Here is a 22,823-nt window from a genome sequence, read left to right on the forward strand (position 1 = left end):
AAAATTCTGCAGTAACATGGAACACAATTCCCAAAGCAGGCTACAACTTCATGCCATCTACAAAGCAGATTGTAAACGGATTGTAGATATCACATGTATTAGTTATATAATGAGTGGAAATAAGCCATACTGTACCTCATTATAGATCATCTTTAGTTGCCCTGAAACCAGACGAGTATTTCGACATGTTTCTTAGGTGGGTTCTAGAATGGAATGAGAAGAGTTAATTAGGAAGCCATGTGTTTTATGTTTAGAATTTAGTTTATTGAAATGTACACTGTACAAGTAAGGTATTGTATTGTACATTATAATGTTCCTGTTTCCTGTATGTTCAAATCTGAATAAAATGTGAATATATAATTTGTTTGGTACAAAATATTTATTTATATATTACGTATTTTTATAAATGTATTATTGTGTACACTATGTTGGTGGGCTGATGTATGACACAATACTGGGGTACATGTATGTAGTATATGAATGGAATGACTGAATAGCAGTGAGAGAGGTGGGGATGTGACATTATAAATAAGCACTCTAAATATGGAATTACTAGAATGATAAAGCTAATGTGCTAACCATATCTATTATTTCACTCTATGCAGCATCTGACATGGAATATACCCATATACCTGTGTATCTTACCAAGTTCTTAGATCTGTTATTTTGTCAGGCCTACAGAACTTTTATCTGAAAGCCTGTAACCCAACTGATATCACGGCCATACACTGTGAGATATCTCGTACTCACAGTGGGGTCTATTCATGAAGCAGTGAAAAGAGTGGAGAAGTGAGCCTGTGGAGAAGTTGCCCATGACAACCAATCAGCTGCTCTGTATAATCTTATAATATGCAAATTATAAATCTTATGTCAATGCTGATTGGTTGCCATTGGCAGCTTCTCAACTGGCTCACTTCTCCACACTTTTCACTGCTTCATAAATAAACCCCAGTGTACTGTCAAAGGATATCTGGGTTCCCCCCATGGGGAGGGGATATCTCCTGGTCCGTCAGCCGGCCATGGCAGTGCATACACAGACCAATGCGGGCTACTTGCAAATGCAGAAATGTTGCATTAGACGGACATGCTGGATGATTTAGCATGTCCGACCAATCGATATTTTCAGATCGGTCACGAACATACACAGTATAAGTATATGGGCAATCCACTGATAGCAGATAGATCACCGCCAGATAATTGTATAATGTATGCCCAGCATTACTTCATAAATGTTGATTTCCCTAAAGCGCAAAACACTTGAATTCCCCCCCCCCATAGAGGTGAGGAGCAGCGTTAGCCATATTTTATATGTAGGATTGGAGGAGAGGGCTTCCAGTGTATCATTAGAAACATTATAGCTTATTATTGTTATTGACCCAAGCCGTCTTTCCTTTTCTATACAATGGCTCTGCTGAAGATGCAGGAATGGACCATTAGTGGGTGACAGCCTATACCCCAATAGAGAGGTGGCACAAGAGAAATCCTATTGGTTGTTTGGCTGACACACACAAAAGCTTAGACAGTCAGAGCCTAGGAGTTCTGTGTCAGAGCTCAATGTATCTTTGTTGTGGCCTCCCTATGCTTTATAATCCAGTGTGTGTGTCTATATCTATACAACAGTCATTTTAAAGTTCTGTCTACTCTCCATAGGTGGTCCAAAATGCTACAGGCAAGCTAAATGGGAAAGACCGTTGTGTGTGTGAAGTACTTCTACCTGATAGCTCCTTCCCAGCCAAGAGGGTGGGTGCGCTGGAGGATGAGACGCTACGTTTGACTAACCGCGTGGAGGATGAAATGCAGAAGGTGAGATCAGACATCTCTCGTGTGCGTAATAGGATGCTAGCAAATCTCTACCACCATCTAGATCTACAGAGGCAGAAGTCTAGAGCACAAACACAGTCACAGTTCCACCAGGAGGACGAGAACATAGGCCTTGCACACAGCAGCCTGTGCCTGGTATTCATGCCATTACAAATGTGATCTAGTTCCAGGGACAAAGGCAGTATTTCTAGAGTGGGGTTTCCATGACACCAGAGTGTGCATTACCATTATGAAAGTAGCATGGCTATCAATATAGAACAGTACTGGGCTGCTCTCCATCCCCTTAAAATACGCTTGCAATACTGACTGCACTGCTGTTACATTAACTCAGCAAAGTCTTCATTATCAGAGCGGTACGAAGCAGGACATACCTTCCAACTGTCCCTTTAGTCAGGATAAAGTCTTGACTGATGGGACAGTCACCCAAAGACAGGACTGCCCCACCAGAACCAGGACCTTCTTGCTCTGTCCTACCTGTTATTTTAGCTTTCACTACGTGTTGCTGCGTCTGGTGTCTTACGTTCAGTTGCTTATTTCCTACATCCAGGCTTGTTGCAGATCTATGTTACAGTTTTGAAAATATATTAGGTTATATTATGTTTCTACATAATGGTCTATTGCCATCGATGTTAACACCATTGGCTATACCTAAGCCATCTGTCTCAGAACACCAACCCTGAAGGAACACGCGTGTACTGCTTTAATTTGTTCCTGTGTGAACAGGGAAACAAGACTCAGGGGTCTATTTACTAAGCCTTGGATGGAGATAAAGTGTACGGAGATAAATTACCAGCCAATCAGCACCTAACTGCCATTTTTCAAACAGAGCCTGTGACATGGCAGTTAGGAGCTGATTGGCTGGTACTTTATCTCCGTCCACTTTATCGGGTTTAGTAAGTAGACCCCTTAGGGGTCTATGTGTGAAGAGGAAATGTAAGATGAAATTAGCTCTATGGACTGAGCTCTGCTGTAATAGGTTGGCTGTGGAAGCATTTCTACCTACATTACTGGTAGCAAAAGTCCTGTCTATGTCTATGTTACCACTGAGAAAAAAACCATAGTTTAAGACCATCCTCATTCCTCTACTCTAATCTCATGTTATCTGCAGCTTGAAGAGCAGGACATTAGACTGGACAACTATTTGGAAAAGCTGATTAATCTAACCAAGAGATTGGAACATCTGGAGAAGTTGCGCCCTGAAGGTCTTATAGAAATAAACTTTGATGTTCTAAAAGAGGAAATAAAGGAACTGGAGATTGTCATCATCACACTCAAGAGAAAGATGAATGGGACCAATCCTCACGTGGAAAGTCTGTACACTGAGGTATGTTCCAGCCTATGGACATGCATATAAGAGGAGGGAGGGTAGAAAGAGGGAGAGGGAAGTAAATGTGTTGAGACACATATATATAGGATAAAATGCTCTTGAATTTGTGTGATTAGGTGAAGAATATCTCTAAGACTGTTGGACAGCTGGAGACCTTTGACAAGAACCAGGTTCTAAAAGCCAAAAGGGACATGGAGGAGCTGAAGAAACGTCTTGCGGATTGTGAGAAAAATATGAAGATGCAAGCTCCTGCTACAGTACCACTAGGTGAGCAGATCTGCACATACTGTATACACAACAGGAAGCAGATACCTTAATTGTCAAAGTCTCCTGGGTTATTTGGCGTAATAATAGCTGCAATGAGGGATAATATAAAACACAGAGCTACCTCCTTGCAATGCCAGCTTAAAGCAAAAATGATCATAGGATATATTATTAGGTCCATAAGGGTAAATAAGACTGCAGACTTGGGGGAGAGTACGAGCTTCCAAAATGCATTGGGTGTGGGTTGACTGGCGGCCAGGATCCTGGCGGTCAGCATACCGACGCCGGGATCCCGTCTGCCAAAATGCCGGCAGGTGGACGAGCGCAACGAAGCCCCTTGTAGGCTCCAGGGCTTGCTGCGAACACCAGAGGTTATATTCCCACTCTATTGGTGTCATGGACCCCCACGAGTGGGAATAGCCCTCGGCCCCCTGTCAGCATTCTGGCGGTCGGGATCCCGGCGTTGGTATGATGACCGCTGGGATCCTGACCACCGGGATGGTAACTACATCCCTCCAAAATAACTCTTGTATAAAACCCTAATAAATGGTAAATCTCAAACTCAGGGCCAGATGTATTAACCTGGAGAAGGCATAAGGAAGTGATAAACCAGTGATAAGTGCATGGTGATAAACACACAAGCCAATCAACTCTAATATGTAAATTAACAGTTAGGAGCTGATTGGCTGGTGCGTTTTTCACCTTGCACTTATCACTGGTTTATCACTTCCTTATGCCTTCTCCAGGTTAATACATCTGCCCCCAACTCTGGAGCTTCATTTTACTCATATAATATCATTAGTTATAGCAAAAAATAAGAATTTACTTACCGATAATTCTATTTCTCGTAGTCCGTAGTGGATGCTGGGGACTCCGTCAGGACCATGGGGGTTTAGCGGCTCCGCAGGAGACAGGGCACAATAATAAAAGCTTTAGGATCAGGTGGTGTGCACTGGCTCCTCCCCCTATGACCCTCCTCCAAGCCTCAGTTAGGATACTGTGCCCGGACGAGCGTGCATAATAAGGAAGGATATTGAATCCCGGGTAAGACTCATACCAGCCACACCAATCACTCCGTACAACCTGTGATCTGAACCCAGTTAACAGTATGATAACAACGAAGGAGCCTCTGAAAAGATGGCTCACAACAAGAATAACCCGATTTTTGTAACAATAACTATGTACAAGTATTGCAGACAATCCGCACTTGGGATGGGCGCCCAGCATCCACTACGGACTACGAGAAATAGAATTATCGGTAAGTAAATTCTTATTTTCTCTAACGTCCTAAGTGGATGCTGGGGACTCCGTCAGGACCATGGGGATTATACCAAAGCTCCCAAACGGGCGGGAGAGTGCGGATGACTCTGCAGCACCGAATGAGAGAACTCCAGGTCCTCCTCAGTCAGGGTGTGCCCCTGACCAAGTAGCAGCTCGGCAAAGTTGTAAAGCCGAGACCCCTCGGGCAGCCGCCCAAGATGAGCCCACTTCCTTGTGGAATGGGCTTTTACTGATTTTGGCTGTGGCAAGCCTGCCACAGAATGTGCAAGCTGAATTGTACTACAAATCCAGCGAGCAATCGTCTGCTTAGAAGCAGGAACACCCATCTTGTTGGGTGCATACAGACTAAACAGCGAGTCAGATTTTCTGACTCCAGTCGTCCTGGAAACATATATTTTCAGGGCCCTGACAACGTCAAGTAACTTGGAGTCCTCCAAGTCCCTAGTAGCCGCAGGTACCACAATAGGTTGGTTCATGTGAAAAACAGAAAACACCTTAAGGAGAAATTGAGGACGAGTCCTCAATTCTGCCCTGTCAGAATGAAAAATTAAGTAAGGGCTTTTATATGATAAAGCCGCCCATTCTGACACACGCCTGGCTGAAGCCAGGGCTAATAGAATCTTCACCTTCCATGTGAAATATTTTAATTCCACAGTGGTGAGTGGATCAAACCAATGTGACTTTAGGAAACTCAAAACAACATTGAGATCCCAAGGTGCCACTGGGGGCACAAAAGGAGGCTGTATATGCAGTACCCCTTTTACAAACGTCTGAACTTCAGGCACTGAAGCCAGTTCTTTCTGGAAGAAATTCGACAGGGTCGAAATTTGAACCTTAATGGACCCTAATTTTAGGCCCATAGACAGTCCTGTTTTCAGGAAATGTAGGAAACGACCCAGTTGGAATTCCTCTGTAGGGACCTTCTTGGCCTCACACCACGCAACATATTTTCGCCAAATGCGGTGAAAATGTTTTGCGGTTACATCCTTCCTGGCTTCGACCAGGGTAGGGATGACTTCATCTGGAATGCCCTTTCAGGATCCGGCGTTCAACTGCCATGCCGTCAAACGCAGCCGCGGTAAGTCTTGGAACAGACAAGGCCCCTGCTGGAGCAGGTCCTCTCTTAAAGGTAGAGGCCACGGTTCTTCCGTGAGCATCTCTTGAAGTTCCGGGTACCAAGTCCTTCTTGACCCATCCGGAACCACGAGTATCGTTCTTACTCATCTCCTTCTTATGATTCTCAGTACTTTTGGTATGAGATGCATAGGAGGGAACACATACCCTGACTGGTACACCCACAGTGTTACCAGAGCGTCCACCGCTATTGCCTGAGGGTCCCTTGACCTGGCGCAATATCTGTCTAGTTTTTTGTTCAGGCGGGACGCCATCATGTCCACCTTTGGTTTTTCCCAACGGTTTACAATCATGTGGAAGACTTCCCGCTGAAGTCCCCACTCTCCCGGGTGGAGGTTATGCCTGCTGAGGAAGTCTGCTTCCCAGTTTTCCACTCCCGGAATTAACACTGCTGAGAGTGTTATCACATGATTTTTCGCCCAGCGAAGAATCCTTGCAGTTTCTGCCATTTCCCTCCTGCTTCATGTGTCGCCCTGTCTGTTTACGTGGGCGACTGCCGTGATGTTGTCCCACTGGATCAATACCGGCTGACCTTGAAGCAGAGGACTTGCTAAGCTTAGAGCCTTGTAAATTGCCCTTAGCTCCAGTATATTTATGTGGAGAGAAGTCTCCAGACTTGATCACACTCCCTGGAAATTTTTTCCTTGTGTGACTGCTCCCCAGCCACTCAGGCTGGCATCCGTGGTCACCAGGACCCAGTCCTGAATGTCGAATCTGCGGCCCTTTCATAGATGAGCACTCTGCAGCCACCGCAGAAGAAAACACCCTTGTCCTTGGAGACAGGGTTATCCGCTGATGCATCTGAAGATGCGATCCGGACCATTTTCCCAGCAGATTCCACTGAAAGGTTCTTGCGTGAAATCTACCGAATGGGATCGCTTTGTAAGAAACCACCATTTCTCTATCGTCCTAAGTGGATGCTGGGGTTCCTGAAAGGACCATGGGGAATAGCGGCTCCGCAGGAGACAGGGCACAAAAAAGTAAAGCTTTACTAGGTCAGGTGGTGTGCACTGGCCCCTCCCCCTATGACCCTCCTCCAGACTCCAGTTAGATTTTGTGCCCGAACGAGAAGGGTGCAATCTAGGTGGCTCTCCTAAAGAGCTGCTTAGAGAAAGTTTAGTTTAGGTTTTTTTCTTTACAGTGAGTCCTGCTGGCAACAGGATCACTGCAACGTGGGACTTAGGGGGAAAGTAGTAAACTCACCTGCATGCAGAGTGGATTTGCTGCTTGGCTACTGGACACCATTAGCTCCAGAGGGATCGAACACAGGCCCAGCCGTGGAGTCCGGTCCCGGAGCCGCGCCGCCGACCCCCTTGCAGATGCTGAAGCGTGAAGAGGTCCGGAAACCGGCGGCTGAAGACTCCTCAGTCTTCATAAGGTAGCGCACAGCACTGCAGCTGTGCGCCATTTTCCTCTCAGCACACTTCACTGGGCAGTCACTGAGGGTGCAGAGCGCTGGGGGGGGGGCGCTCTGAGAGGCAAATATAAACCTTATACAAGGCTAAAAATACCTCACATATAGCCCATAGGGGCTATATGGAGATATTTAACCCCTGCCTGACTGGAAAAATAGCGGGAGAAGAACCCGCCGAAAAAGGGGCGGGGCCTATCTCCTCAGCACACGGCGCCATTTTCTGTCACAGCTCCGCTGGTCAGAACGGCTCCCAGGTCTCTCCCCTGCACTGCACTACAGAAACAGGGTAAAACAGAGAGGGGGGGCACATTAATGGCTATATATATATATATTAAAGCAGCTATAAGGGAGCACTTAATATAAGGATATCCCTTGTATATATAGCGCTTTGTGGTGTGTGCTGGCAGACTCTCCCTCTGTCTCCCCAAAAGGGCTAGTGGGTCCTGTCTTCATTAGAGCATTCCCTGTGAGTTTGCGGTGTGTGTCGGTACGTGGTGTCGACATGTATGAGGACGATATTGGTGTGGAGGCGGAGCAATTGCCAAATATGCAGATGTCACCCCCCAGGGGGTCGACACCAGAATGGATGCCTTTATTTGTGGAATTACGTGATGGTTTATCTTCCCTTAAACAGTCAGTTGAGGACATGAGGCGGCCGGACAATCAATTAATGCCTGTCCAGGCGCCTCAAACACCGTCAGGGGCTGTAAAACGCCCTTTGCCTCAGTCGGTCGACACAGACCCAGACACGGGCACTGATTCCAGTGACGACGGTAGAAATTCAAACGTATTTTCCAGTAGGGCCACACGTTATATGATTTTGGCAATGAAGGAGACGTTACATTTAGCTGATACTACAGATACCGTAAAACAGGGTATTATGTATGGTGTGAAAAAACTACAAACAGTTTTTCCTGAATCAGAAGAATTAAATGACGTGTGTGATGAAGCGTGGGTTGCTCCTGATAAAAAGTTGATAATTTCAAAAAAGTTATTGGCATTATACCCTTTCCCGCCAGAGGTTAGGGCGCGCTGGGAAACACCCCCTAAGGTGGACAAGGCGCTCACACGCTTATCCAAACAAGTGGCGTTACCCTCTCCTGAGACGGCCGCACTTAAGGATCCATCAGATAGAAAGATGGAAGTTATTCAAAAGAATATATACACACATGCAGGTGTTATACTACGACCAGCTATAGCAACTGCCTGGATGTGCAGTGCTGGAGTAGTTTGGTCAGAATCCCTGATTGAAAATATTGATACCCTAGATAGGGACAATGTTTTACTGTCGTTAGAACAAATAAAGGATGCATTTATCTATATGCGTGATGCACAGAGGGATATTTGCACACTGGCATCTCGGGTGAGTGCTATGTCCATTTCAGCCAGAAGAGCCTTATGGACACGACAGTGGACAGGCGATGCGGATTCAAAACGTCACATGGAGGTTTTGCCGTATAAAGGGGAGGAGTTATTTGGAGTTGGTCTATCAGACTTGGTGGCCACGGCTACTGCCGGGAAATCCACTTTTTTACCTCAAGTCACTCCCCAACAGAGAAAGGCACCGACCTTTCAACCGCAGCCTTTTCGCTCCTACAAAAATAAGAGAGCAAAGGGCTTGTCGTACCTGCCACGAGGCAGAGGAAGAGGGAAGAGACACCAACAGGCAGCTCCTTCCCAGGAACAGAAGCCCTCCCCGGCTCCTGCAAAAACCTCAGCATGACGCTGGGGCCTCTCAAGCGGACTCGGGGACAGTGGGGGGCCGTCTCAAAAATTACAGCGCGCAGTGGGCTCACTCGCAGGTAGACCCCTGGATCCTGCAGATAATATCTCAGGGGTACAGGTTGGAATTAGAGACGGATCCTCCTCATCGTTTCCTGAAGTCTGCCTTACCAACCGTCTCTTCCGAAAGGGAGAGGGTGTTGGAAGCCATTCACAAGCTGTACGCTCAGCAGGTGATAGTCAAAGTACCCCTATTACAACAAGGAAAGGGGTATTATTCCACTCTATTTGTGGTACCGAAGCCGGATGGCTCGGTAAGGCCTATTCTAAATCTGAAGTCCTTGAACCTCTACATAAAAAAGTTCAAGTTCAAGATGGAGTCACTCAGAGCAGTGATAGCGAACCTGGAAGAAGGGGACTTTATGGTATCCTTGGACATCAAGGATGCGTATCTACACGTTCCGATTTACCCCGCACACCAGGGGTACCTCAGGTTCATTGTTCAAAACTGTCACTATCAGTTTCAGACGCTGCCGTTCGGATTGTCCACGGCGCCTCGGGTCTTTACCAAGGTAATGGCCGAGATGATGATTCTTCTTCGAAGAAAAGGCGTATTAGTTATCCCATACTTGGACGATCTCCTAATAAGGGCAAGGTCCAGAGAACAGCTGGAGACAGCTTTAGCACTATCTCAAGAGGTGCTAAGACAACACGGGTGGATTCTGAATATTCCAAAATCCCATTTAATCCCGACAACTCGTCTGCTGTTCCTAGGAATGATTCTGGACACGGTTCAGAAAAAGGTTTTCCTTCCAGAGGAAAAAGCCAAGGAGTTATCCGATCTGGTCAGGAACCTCCTAAAACCAGGAAAAGTGTCAGTACATCAATGCACAAGAGTCCTGGGAAAAATGGTGGCTTCTTACGAAGCAATTCCATTCGGCAGATTCCATGCAAGAATATTCCAAAGGGATCTGTTGGACAAATGGTCAGGGTCGCATCTGCAGATGCACCTGCGAATAACCCTGTCACCAAAGACAAGGGTGTCACTTCTGTGGTGGTTGCAGAAGGCTCACCTATTAGAAGGCCGCAGATTCGGCATTCAGGATTGGATCCTGGTGACCACGGACGCCAGCCTGAGAGGCTGGGGAGCAGTCACACAAGGAAGAAACTTCCAGGGAGTATGGACGAGTCTGGAAAAGTCTCTTCACATAAACATTCTGGAACTAAGAGCAATCTACAATGCTCTAAGCCAGGCGGAACTTCTCCTGCAAGGAAAGCCGGTGTTGATTCAGTCGGACAACATCACGGCGGTCGCCCATGTAAACAGGCAGGGCGGCACAAGAAGCAGGAGTGCAATGGCAGAAGCTGCCAAGATTCTTCGCTGGGCGGAGAATCACGTGATAGCACTGTCAGCAGTGTTCATCCCGGGCGTGGACAACTGGGAAGCAGACTTCCTCAGCAGACACGATCTTCATCCGGGAGAGTGGGGTCTACATCCAGAAGTCTTCAACATGTTAATAGACCGTTGGGAAAGACCAATTGTAGACATGATGGCGTCTCGCCTCAACAAGAAACTGGACAAATATTGCGCCAGGTCAAGAGATCCACAGGCAATAGCTGTGGACGCACTGGTAACTCCTTGGGTGTACCAGTCAGTGTATGTGTTTCCTCCTCTGCCGCTCATACCAAAGGTATTGAAGATCATACGGCAAAGAAGAGTAAGAACAATACTAGTGGTTCCGGATTGGCCGAGAAGGACTTGGTATCCGGAACTTCAAGAGATGCTCACGGACGAACCGTGGCCTCTACCTCTGAGAAGGGACCTGCTACAGCAGGGTCCCTGTCTTTTTCAAGACTTACCGCGGCTGCGTTTGACGGCATGGCGGTTGAACGCCAGATCCTAAAAGGGAAAGGCATTCCAGAAGAAGTCATTCCTACCTTGATTAAGGCACGGAAGGAAGTCACCGTGAAACATTATCACCGCATTTGGCGAAAATATGTAGCGTGGTGCGAGGATCGGAGGGTTCCGACGGAGGAATTCCAACTGGGTCGTTTCCTACATTTCCTGCAATCAGGATTATCTATGGGTCTCAAATTGGGATCCATTAAGGTTCAAATTTCGGCCCTGTCAATATTCTTCCAAAAAGAATTGGCCTCTGTCCCTGAGGTCCAGACTTTTGTCAAGGGAGTACTGCATATACAGCCTCCTGTGGTGCCTCCGGTGGCACCGTGGGATCTAAATGTAGTTTTAGATTTCCTCAAATCCCATTGGTTTGAACCATTGAAAAAGGTGGATTTGAAATATCTCACATTGAAAGTGACTATGTTACTAGCCCTGGCCTCTGCCAGGAGAGTATCTGAATTGGCGGCTTTATCTTATAAAAGTCCTTATCTAATCTTCCATTCGGATAGGGCAGAACTGCGGACTCGTCCGCATTTTCTCCCTAAAGTGGTATCAGCATTTCATCTGAACCAACCTATTGTGGTGCCTGCGGCCACTAGCGACTTGGAGGACTCCAAGTTGTTGGACGTTGTCAGAGCCTTAAAAATATACATTGCAAGGACGGCTGGAGTCAGAAAATCTGACTCGCTGTTTATATTGTATGCACCCAACAAGTTGGGCGCACCTGCTTCTAAGCAGTCGATTGCTCGTTGGATTTGTAACACAATTCAACTTGCACATTCTGTGGCAGGCCTGCCACAGCCTAAAACTGTAAAAGCCCACTCCACAAGGAAGGTGGGCTCATCTTGGGCGGCTGCCCGAGGGGTCTCGGCATTACAACTCTGCCGAGCAGCTACGTGGTCGGGGGAGAACACGTTTGTAAAATTTTACAAATTTGATACCCTGGCAAAGGAGGACCTGGAGTTCTCTCATTCGGTGCTGCAGAGTCATCCGCACTCTCCCGCCCGTTTGGGAGCTTTGGTATAATCCCCATGGTCCTTTCAGGAACCCCAGCATCCACTTAGGACGATAGAGAAAATAAGAATTTACTTACCGATAATTCTATTTCTCGGAGTCCGTAGTGGATGCTGGGCGCCCATCCCAAGTGCGGATTATCTGCAATACTTGTACATAGTTATTGTTAACTAATTCGGGTTATTGTTAAGGAGCCATCTTTAAGAGGCCCTTTCTGTTGTCATACTGTTAACTGGGTTTAGATCACAAGTTGTACGGTGTGATTGGTGTGGCTGGTATGAGTCTTACCCGGGATTCAAAATGCCTCCCTTATTGTGTATGCTCGTCCGGGCACAGTACCTAACTGGAGTCTGGAGGAGGGTCATAGGGGGAGGGGCCAGTGCACACCACCTGACCTAGTAAAGCTTTACTTTTTTGTGCCCTGTCTCCTGCGGAGCCGCTATTCCCCATGGTCCTTTCAGGAACCCCAGCATCCACTACGGACTCCGAGAAATAGAATTATCGGTAAGTAAATTCTTATTTTTTCACAGGACCCTTGTGCAATGATGCACTGATACTTTTCCTGGTTTTAGGAGGTTCCTGACTAGCTCGGATAACTCCCTGGCCTTCTTCTCCGGGAGAAAACATCCTTTTCTGGACTGTGTCCAGAATCATTCCTAGGAACATTAGACGTGTCGTCGGAAAAAGCTGCGATTTTGGAATATTTAGAATCCACTCGTGCTGTCGTAGAACTACTTGAGATAGTGCTACTCCGACCGCCAACTGTTCTCTGGACCTTGCCCTTATCAGGAAAGCGTCCATATTTCTTTTAGGAAGAATCATCATTTCGGCCATTACCATGGTAAAGACCCGGGGTGCCGTGGACAATCCAAACGGCAGCGTCTGAACTGATAGTGACAGTTCTGTACCACGAACCTGAGATACCCTTGGTGAGAAGGGCAAAATTTGGACATGTAGGTAAGCGTCCCTGATATCCAGTGACACCATATCGTCCTGGTTCGCTATCACTGCTCTGAGTGACTCCATCTTGATTTGAACCCTTGTATGTAATTGTTCAAATCTTTTAGATCTCACCGAGCCGTTTGGCTTCAGTACCACAATATAGTGTGGAATAATACCCCTTCCCTTGTTGTAGGAGGGGTACTTTGATTATCACCTGCTGGGAATACAGCCTGTGAATTTTTTCCCAATACTGCCTCCCTGTCGGAGGGAGACGTTGGTAAAGCAGACTTCAGGAACTTGTGAGGGGAAGACGTCTCGAATTTCCAATGTACACCTGGGATACTACGTGTAGGATCCAGGAGTCCACTTGCGAGTGAGCCCACTGCGTGCTGAAACTCTTGAGATGACCCCCCACCGCACCTGAGTCCGCTTGTATGGCCCCAGCGTCATGCTGCGGACTTGGCAGAAGCTGTGGAGGACTTCTGTTCCTGGGAATGGGCTGCCTGCTGCAGTCTTCTTCCCTTTCCTCTAACCCTGGGCAGATATGACTGGCCTTTTGCCCGCCTGCCTTTATGGGTACGAAAGGACTGAGACTGAAAAGACTGTGTCCTTTTCTGCTGAGATGTGACTTGGGGTAACAAAAGTGGATTTTCCAGCTGTTGCCATGGCCACCAGGTCCGATGGACCGCCCCTTTATACGGCAATACTTCCATGTGCCGTCTGGAATCTGCATCACCTGACCACTGTCGTGTCTATAAACATCGTCTGGCAGATATGGACATCACATCTACTCTTGATGCCAGAATGCAAATATCCCTCTGCGCATCTCGCATATATAGAAATGCATCCTTAAAATGCTCTATAGTCAATAAAATATTGTTCCTGTCAAGGGTATCAATATTTTCAGTCAGGAAATCCGACCAAGCCCCCCCAGCGCTGCACATCCAGGCTGAGGCGATTGCTGGTCGTAGTATAACACCAGTATGTGTGTATATACTTTTTTGGATATTTTTCAGCTTCCTATCAGCTGGCTCCTTGAGGGCGGCCGTATCTGGAGACGGTAACGCCACTTGTTTTTATAAGCGTGTGAGCGCCTTATCCACCCTAAGGTGTGTTTCCCAACTCGCCCTCACTTCTGGCGGGAAAGGGTATACCTCCAATAATTTTCTATCGGAGGAAACCCACGTATCATCACACACTTTAATTTATCTGATTCAGGAAAAACTACAAGTAGATTATTCCCACCCTACATAATACCCTTATTTGTGGTACTTGTAGTATCAGAAATATGTAACACCTCCTTCATTGCCCTTAACATGTAACGTGTGGCCCTAAAGGAAAATACGTTTGTTTCTTCACCGTCGACACTGAAGTCAGTGTCCGTGTCTGTGTCTGTGTCGACCAACTGAGGTAAATGGGCGTTTTTACAAGCCCCTGACGGTGTCTGAGACGCCTGGACAGGTACTAATTTGTTTGCCGGCCGTCTCATGTCGTCAACCGACCTTGCATCGTGTTGACATTATCACGTAATTCCTAAATAAGCCATCCATTCCGGTGTCGACTCCCTAGAGAGTGACATCACCAATACAGGCAATTTGCTCCGCCTCCTCACCAACATCGTCCTCCTACATGTCGACCAGTGGTGCAAGTAGAAAAAATGTCTTACGGGTACTGTGTGCGCGCGCCTTCGGCGCGCGCGCAAAAAAATGGGTGTGGCCAAATGCCACATGGGGCGTGGCCAATGAAAATGGGGGCGTGATACACATATGGGGGAGGGGCAGATACACGTATGACCCCAATAGTGTCAGATACACGTTGCACCACAGTGCTAGATATACATTGCCCCACAGTGCCAGATACATATAACCCCACAGTGCCAGATACACATTGCCCCACAGTGCCAGATACACAAATGTCCCCAGAGTGCCAGATACACAAATGTCCCCAGAGTGTCAGATACACATTGCCTCACAGTGCCAGATACACATTGCCCCACAGTGCCAGATGCACATTGCCCCACAGTGCCAGATACACAAATGTCCCCAGAGTGCCAGATACACATTGCCCCACAGTGCCAGATACACAAATGTCCCCAGAGTGCCAGATACACATTGCCCCACAGTGCCAGATGCACATTGCCCCACAGTGCCAGATGCACATTGCCCCACAGTGCCAGATACACATTGCCCCACAGTGCCAGATACACATTGCCCCACAGTGCCAGATACAGAAATGCCCCCAGAGTGCCATACATTGCCTCACAGTGTCAGATACACATTGCCCCACAGTGCTAGATACACAAATGCCCCCACTGTGTCAGATATACATTGCCCCCCCGTGCCAGATACAGAAATGCCCCTACAGTGCCAGATATGCCCCCAGTGCCAGATATCCTCCAGTGCCAGGTATACATGCCCCCCTGTGCCAGATATCCCCCAGTGCCAGGTATATATGCCCCCCTGTGCTAGATATGCCCCCAGTGCCAGATATCCCCCAGTGCCAGGTATACATGCCCCCCCAGTGCCAGATATCCCCCAGTGCCAGGTATACATGCCCCCCCAGTGCCAGATATCCCCCAGTGCCAGGTATACATGCCCCCCCAGTGCCAGATATCCCCCAGTGCCAGGTATAACATGCCCCCCCAGTGCCAGATATCCCCCAGTGCCAGGTATAACATGCCCCCCCAGTGCCAGATATCCCCCAGTGCCAGGTATACATGCCCCCCTGTGCCAGATATCCCCCAGTGCCAGGTATATATGCCTCCCTGTGCCAGATATGCCCCCAGTGCCAGGTATACATGCCCCCCTGTGCCAGATATCCCCCAGTGCCAGGTATATATGCCCCCCTGTGCCAGATATGCCCCCCAGTGCCAGGTATATATGCCCCCCTGTGCCAGATATGCCCCCAGTGCCAGGTATACATGCCCCCCTGTGCCAGATATCCCCCAGTGCCAGGTATATATGCCCCCCTGTGCCAGATATGCCCCCAGTGCCAGGTATATATGCCCCCCTGTGCCAGATATGCCCCCAGTGCCAGGTATACATGCCCCCCCAGTGCCAGGTATAACATGCCCCCCTCCCCTACTCACCGCTGCCGTCGCTGTCCTCCTGTCTGTCATGTGAGGGAAGGAGAGTGCAGCCTGCGCCTCTCGTTCCCCTCAGTCTTCGGCGGGTGTCTCAGTTTAATTCAGCGCCGATCCGTGAGCCAATCAGAGCTCGCGGGTGCGAGCTCTGATTGGCTCACGGATCGGCGCTGAAGTAAACTGAAACACCCACCGGAGACTGAGGGGAACGAGAGGCGCAGGCTGCACTCTCCTGCCCTCACATCAGAGGCGTGTGCGGCGGTGCGGCGTGGGGGAGGGAGGGAAGGAAGAGGAGCGGCGGCCCGTCGGTGTGGGTACGGCGTACCCACGGCTAAATTCTTACGGGTACGCCGTACCCACCCGTACCCGCCCACTTGCACCACTGATGTCGACACACACGTACCGACACACAGCACACACACAGGGAATGCTCTGATAGAGGACAGGACCCCACTAGCCCTTTGGGGAGACAGAGGGAGAGTTTGCCAGCACACACCAAAAACGCTATAATTATACAGGGACAACCCCTTATACAAGTGTTTTCCCTTATAGCATTTTCACATATGTAATCATATCGCCAAATAAGTGCCCCCCCTCTCTGTTTTTAACCCTGTTTCTGTAGTGCAGTGCAGGGGAGAGCCTGGGAGCCTTCCTCACAGCAGAGCTGAGCAGGAAAATGGCGCCGTGTGCTGAGGAGAATAGGCCCCGCCCCCTAAAACGGCGGGCTCTTCTCCCGGAGTTTGTGAGATCTGGCAGGGGTTAAATACATCCATATAGCCTCAAGGGCTATATGTGATGTATTTTAGCCATAAAAAAGGTATAATACATTGCTGCCCAGGGCGCCCCCCCCAGCGCCCTGCACCCTCAGTGACCGCTGGTATGAAGTGTGCTGACAACAATGGCGCACAGCTGTAGTGCTGTGTGCTACCTTATGAAGACTGAAAGTCTTCTGCCGCCTGTTTCTGGACCTCTGGACCTCTTCAACTTCGGCATCTGCAAGGGGGGTCGGCGGCACGGCTCCGGGACGAACCCCAGGGTGAGACCTGTGTTCCGACTCCCTCTGGAGCTAATGGTGTCCAGTAGCCTAAGAAGCAAATCCATCCTGCACGCAGGTGAGTTTACTTCTCTCCCCTAAGTCCCTCGTAGCAGTGAGCCTGTTGCCAGCAGGACTCACTGAAAATAAAAAACCTAACTTAAACTTTTATTCTAAGCAGCTCAGGAGAGCCACCTAGATTGCACCCTTCTCGGCCGGGCACAAAAATCTAACTGAGGCTTGGAGGAGGGTCATAGGGGGAGGAGCCAGTGCACACCACCTGATCCTAAAGCTTTTATTATTGTGCCCTGTCTCCTGCGGAGCCGCTAAACCCCCATGGTCCTGACGGAGTCCCCAGCATCCACTTAGGACGTTAGAGAAATAAATGTTCAGTATTGCAAGTATTGATGTAAATGCTTTTAATATTCTTGTCCTAGAGTGTTAATACTCTTTTAAATTGGCAGACAGTATCAGTAACAACTACTGTTTTTAAATATAACAAATCATAAAATATATATACACAGCACACTGTTGGGTCCTGGAGCGAAATGCTCTTGGACTCACATGTTATAAGAGGAATAATCAGTATCAGAAGATCAATATAGCATAGAATAAAAACTTCACAGTATAACAATATTAAAAACAGCAATTGAATGATAGAATAACATATAGACATAAAGCAATAAAAAATTAAAACAACAATAAAAAAAATCATTTAAATCAATAATAATCTCACTGTGTGGTGTTCAAACGCAACGCGTTTCGCAAATCAGTCGGCTTCCTCAGGCAGTATCAGTCTCCTGGGTTATATGGAGTAATAATAGCTATATTGAGAGATTCTATAAGATACAGGGCTACCTCCTAGTGCTGCCAGGATAAAACAAAAGCCATCTACTTTTCAAGAGGAGTATAAATGGGGTGGAAAATAAAAATGGCGGTAGTGCTAAAGGATTGGGGAACCCTCAATTGCATTGTCAGCTCAAGATCTAGCCTGAGGTTACCTCCTCGACCAGGATCTCCTTGCTGTTGTTGGGGGTTTCCTCCCCCTTAGGGATTGTAAAAGACACAGTGATATGGAGGGAGGAGGGGGGGGGGGGGCATATGGAGTTATATGGAGTCATTAAATAAGTATATGCAGGCATATTTCCTATGAGGAGAAGGGGGGTGATTCTGACCTGATAGCTGCTGTACGTTTTCACACAGCTGGCGATCAGGTAGTCACTGCGCATGCATATGCACCAGAATGTGCATGCGCTTTCGGACAGCAACAAAGGGCATCGGCGGTCAGCTATGAGATGGTGCAAAAAATCCGATCGCACGGGTGTTCGCAAGGTGATTGACAGGAGGAAGCCGCTTGTGGGTTGTAACTGACCGTTTATTGAGAGTGTCCGGAAAAACGCAGTCGTGTCCAAGCGTTTTCAGGGAGGTTGTCTGACGTCAGCTCCGGCCCCAATCAGCCTCTTCTCATTGCACTGTAGGAGTAAGTCCTGGGCAGTTCGCAAACTTGCACGGCAAATTTACACTCCCACTGGAGGCGGCTACTATCCGAAAGCAGGACAGCAAAGTTTGCAGCCCAGCGATCAGGTCTGAATCACCCCCAAAGACCAGTTATCTGGCGAAAACTGGTAGTTTTCCAAGACAGCGCTGCTCCTTATCTATGAAATCACCCTGGATGGTGATAGCTACTGTCCACTATCATTAGTATCTGTCACTGGATTTTCTGGTGAATGCTACCCCATACAATGTCCTATTGCTAACGCCATACCAATATGGTGATAGAACAGAGCAGGATAGGCTGGCAAAGCTGCTATTGCACAACATTTTTTTTCCTCTTGTTGCAATAAGATGATAGCAAATACAGAACTGAAATGTAGAGACTGTATTTAGGGTTATGAATGATTACAGGAAGGGATTATTACAATATGCAAGGCAATACTTTTTTATAAGAGCTCATATGCAAACAAATGTCCACATATTTTAATCAATTTTCCTTCTGGCGATTACTCTGTTTATCTCATAGGATCTTGCCAGCACCATGGCTTAGCCCGTATTAGCAAACCCAACCTTCTGCAGCTCAACTGGAAGGGAGTTGGGTTTAAGTATGGAGCATGGGGTAAGGATGCAGCATGGAACACTACTAAGAAATCATTGTATTGGGTTGCTCCTTTAAATAGTGATGGGCGAGTTCTAGAGTCCATACGCATTTACCCATCAATGCTCGACTTACAATTGTACAGGAACTCCGTGGACCTGCCTCTCTCCGTGCTCATCAAGAACAAATGGAATCACACCTTTGCTGGCCAAGGTTCTGGAGAGGTTGTCTACAACAACAATTTGTACTACAACTGCTATAATAGTCATGATATGTGCAGAGTTAGTTTGAGCAGTGGAGTCTACCAGAGAAAGGCTCTCACCATTGCTGTACACAACAATCGTTATTCCTATGCTGGTGTTCCCTATCAAGACTTTGACTTTGCCTCTGATGAGAAGGGTCTGTGGCTTTTATACTCCACGGAGGAAAGTGCTGGCAACCTTGTGGTGGGTAAAGTCAATGTTGCCACCATGTCCGTGGATATCAGCTGGACCACTACACAGTACAAACCCAGTTTGACCAATGCATTCATGATATGTGGAGTTCTCTATGCCACCCGTTCTGTAAGCACGAAGATGGAGGAGATATTCTACATGTTTGACACCAAGACAGGGAAAGAGGGTCGATTAAGCATCATGATTGAAAAGTTGAATGAGAAGGTGCAAAGTCTGAGTTATAACGCAAATGAGCGCAAACTGTACATGTATAATGAAGGTTATCTGGTGCATTATGATGTTATCTTGAAGCCTTGAGCGGTCTAGTCTGTCTAAATAGTCTTCTTATAGGGCTCTTAGTTTATTTTCTGTTTTCTGCCCATTATTGATGAATGTTCCTGTATCATGATCAATGTTCTTGATTAACAAATCCGTGAAGATCTATCATGACTTTGAAACATGCTTTCTTGTTACATAGACATTGCACTGTATTGTCATCCACGAGCTTCCATCAAAATGATGGGTTTTAGTGAAATAGGTAACTAAGTTCTATATAAATCCAAATAAACATATGAGAAATGTATGCTGTCACTATATTGATATTTGCATTGCAAATTCACAAGCTGAGTTTAAATTATCTTCTGTTTCCTAAGCACACTATAAGCATTATCACATAATATTAATCTTTAACCTTTTTATAGCCATTACTTGATTTCCCATGCCATCTGTAGGCTGTTTCCATGGAATATTTTGTCTTTGTCCTATCTTGCTTTACTGCTCCAGTGTCAGCGTAGCTGGAGTGCCGGGACGAACAAGCATATAAATCAGTAGCATTGATGTTTCTTGAAATGCAAATGATTTAAAAGTGAAATTTAAATCACAAACTCTGGATTTACTGGTAATTGCGAGTGAAAAATAAACTATGGAATTTTGATTATGAGCTGTGTAGTCTTCATTTACCACCATAAATTTCATTATAAACAGTTGTGCCTCAAACCAGCAGCTACCCAGGGGTACAGGGGAAACCACCGGTGGGCCCCAACCTCCTGCTCTAGGGATCAGGTTCCAGACTGTGCACTTGAATTATACATTATACATATGTTACCTTATACTGGACTATGATGTATTCTCTACAGTGCATTGCTGTTATTAATCTGTTATTAATCTGGTACATTATCATGCATGCAGCAGCTGAATTTACTGTATATATTTATGAAGAGTCAAACCAATGAGGTGGCAGCCCCCCCCCCTGCAGACTGGCCACACCCCTAACATGGGCCCTTACCACTGCATTCCCCCGGTGGGCCCTACATGCCCCAGTCCAACACTGAATGGGCCTAATTCAGATCTGATCGCAGCAGCAAATTTGTTCTCTAATGGGCAAAACCATGGGGGTAATTCTGAGTTGATCGCAGCAGCAATTTTGTTAGCAGTTGGGCAAAACCATGTGCACTGCAGGGGAGGCAGATGTAACATGTGCAGAGAGAGTTAGATTTGGGTGGGATGTGTTCAAACTGAAGTCTAAATTGCAGTGTAAAAATAAAGCAGCCAGTATCTACCCTGCACAGAAACAAAATAACCCACCCAAATCTAACTCTCTCTGCACATGTTATATCTGCCACCCCTGCAGTGCACATGGTTTTGCCCAACTGCTAACAAAATTCCTGCTGCAATCAACTCAGAATTACCCCCCATGTGCACTGCAGGGGGGGGGGGGGCAGATATAACATGTGCAGAGACAGATTCACAAAATGTTTGAATGTACTAAGGGCCTAATTCAAGGTTGATTGCAAAATAACATTTTCCCCTAATGGGCAAAACCATGTGCACTGCAGTTGGGGGAGAAATAACATGCAGAGAGAGTTAGATTTAGGTGGGTTATTTTGTTTCTGTGCAGGGTAAATACTGGCTGCTTTATTTTTACACTGCAATTTAGATTTTAGTTTGAACTTTGAACACACCCGACCCAAATCTAACTGTCTCTGCACATGTTATATCTGTCCAACCTGCAGTGCACATGGGGGGTCATTCCGACCTGATCGCACTCTAGCTATTTTTTGCAGCGCTGTGATCAGGTCAAAACTCGGCAAAACTGCGCATGCGTATGCACCACAATGCGCAGGCGCATCGTACGGGTACAAAGCGGTTCATTGCTAAGCGATGAATTTAAGGAAGAATCCATTCTCACAGCCGATCGCAAGGAGATTGACAGGCAGAGGGCGTTAATGGGTGTCAACTGACCGTTTTCTGGGAGTGTTTGGAAAAACGCAGGCGTGGCCAAGCGTTTGCAGGGAGGGTGTCTGACGTCAATTCCGGACACGAACAGGCTGAAGTGATCGCAGCGGCTGAGTAAGGTCAGAACTACTCAGAAACTGCACAAACTGTTTCTGTTCCACTCGGCTGCAAAAGCGTTCGCACACTTGCAAATCGAAAATACACTCCCCCATAGGCGGCGACTATCTGATCGCAGTGCTGCAAAAAATAGCTAGCGAGCGATCAACTCGGAATGACCCCCATGGTTTTGCCCATTAGAGGAAAATGTTATAAACATCCTAATGATACTCGGTGGACCCCTTCATTCAAAGTAAAGCATTCATATACCTCAAATACCAAGAAATAATGACACGGAGACTTGAATTTGGCAGAAAAATTGCTAGCTATTTATTGTACCCTAACCATTAGCAAACCTGTAATTGAAAATGTTTGTTAACATGCCGATTCAGCCGGCATATGGTGGCAGCAAAAAGAACGGCTCTATTGAACTGACGCTAACCTTAAAAACGTTAAAATTCAAAACTATCCTAATTTAAATACAAACTATAAAATCGGAAATAGGTGCCCAACTCAACCCCCACAGTGACTACCCACCCTGATGGGTGCCTGCCGCTGCCCCTGGAAGGGTGGTCGAGCGGCCCTAAAAGTCGATGGAGGTGAGTGCACCTAAACCACACCAAACTGTAAATCACTACAGCTAACAATACAAACTACAACCTGCCGTTCTTTTCCGCCAATAAATAGCCAACGATAAAACCAGCCAACAATTCAACGCCAAGGCACTCCGTGCCAGAACATCTACCAACAGGGCGGGAGGGCGGGAAGGCAATTCAGCAGCAAGAGAGACCGGGCTGTGCCTAGCATTCCCTATATATATTAACCCTCCCCTTTTTCCAAAGGCTGTACTTTCCTCACAGCTAGGTCCACCCCCTCACAGGATGTTTAACTCTTTCCTTTCCTATGCAGTCAATTCTCTCTCCTAAACATCCTAATGATACTCGGTGGACCCCTTCATTCAAAGTAAAGCATTCATATACCTCAAATACCAAGAAATAATGACACGGAGACTTGAATTTGGCAGAAAAA

General features: G+C 47.0%; 1 protein-coding gene across 1 annotated transcript; it reads left to right on the plus strand.

The window, feature by feature from the left end:
- The first annotated feature begins 270 nt into the window (after positions 1 to 270).
- On the plus strand, positions 271 to 20,382 carry LOC134949896 (olfactomedin-like). Its single transcript, XM_063938590.1, has 5 exons — positions 271 to 285; positions 1,651 to 1,803; positions 2,930 to 3,145; positions 3,265 to 3,415; positions 18,958 to 20,382. Exons 1-5 carry the CDS (start codon positions 271 to 273, stop codon positions 19,779 to 19,781), a joined length of 1,359 nt encoding a protein of 452 aa, XP_063794660.1. The 3' UTR covers positions 19,782 to 20,382.
- The last annotated feature ends 2,441 nt before the right edge of the window (positions 20,383 to 22,823 follow it).

Source organism: Pseudophryne corroboree, chromosome 8 (assembly GCF_028390025.1).
Source record: "Pseudophryne corroboree isolate aPseCor3 chromosome 8, aPseCor3.hap2, whole genome shotgun sequence".
NCBI classification, from domain to species: domain Eukaryota; kingdom Metazoa; phylum Chordata; class Amphibia; order Anura; family Myobatrachidae; genus Pseudophryne; species Pseudophryne corroboree.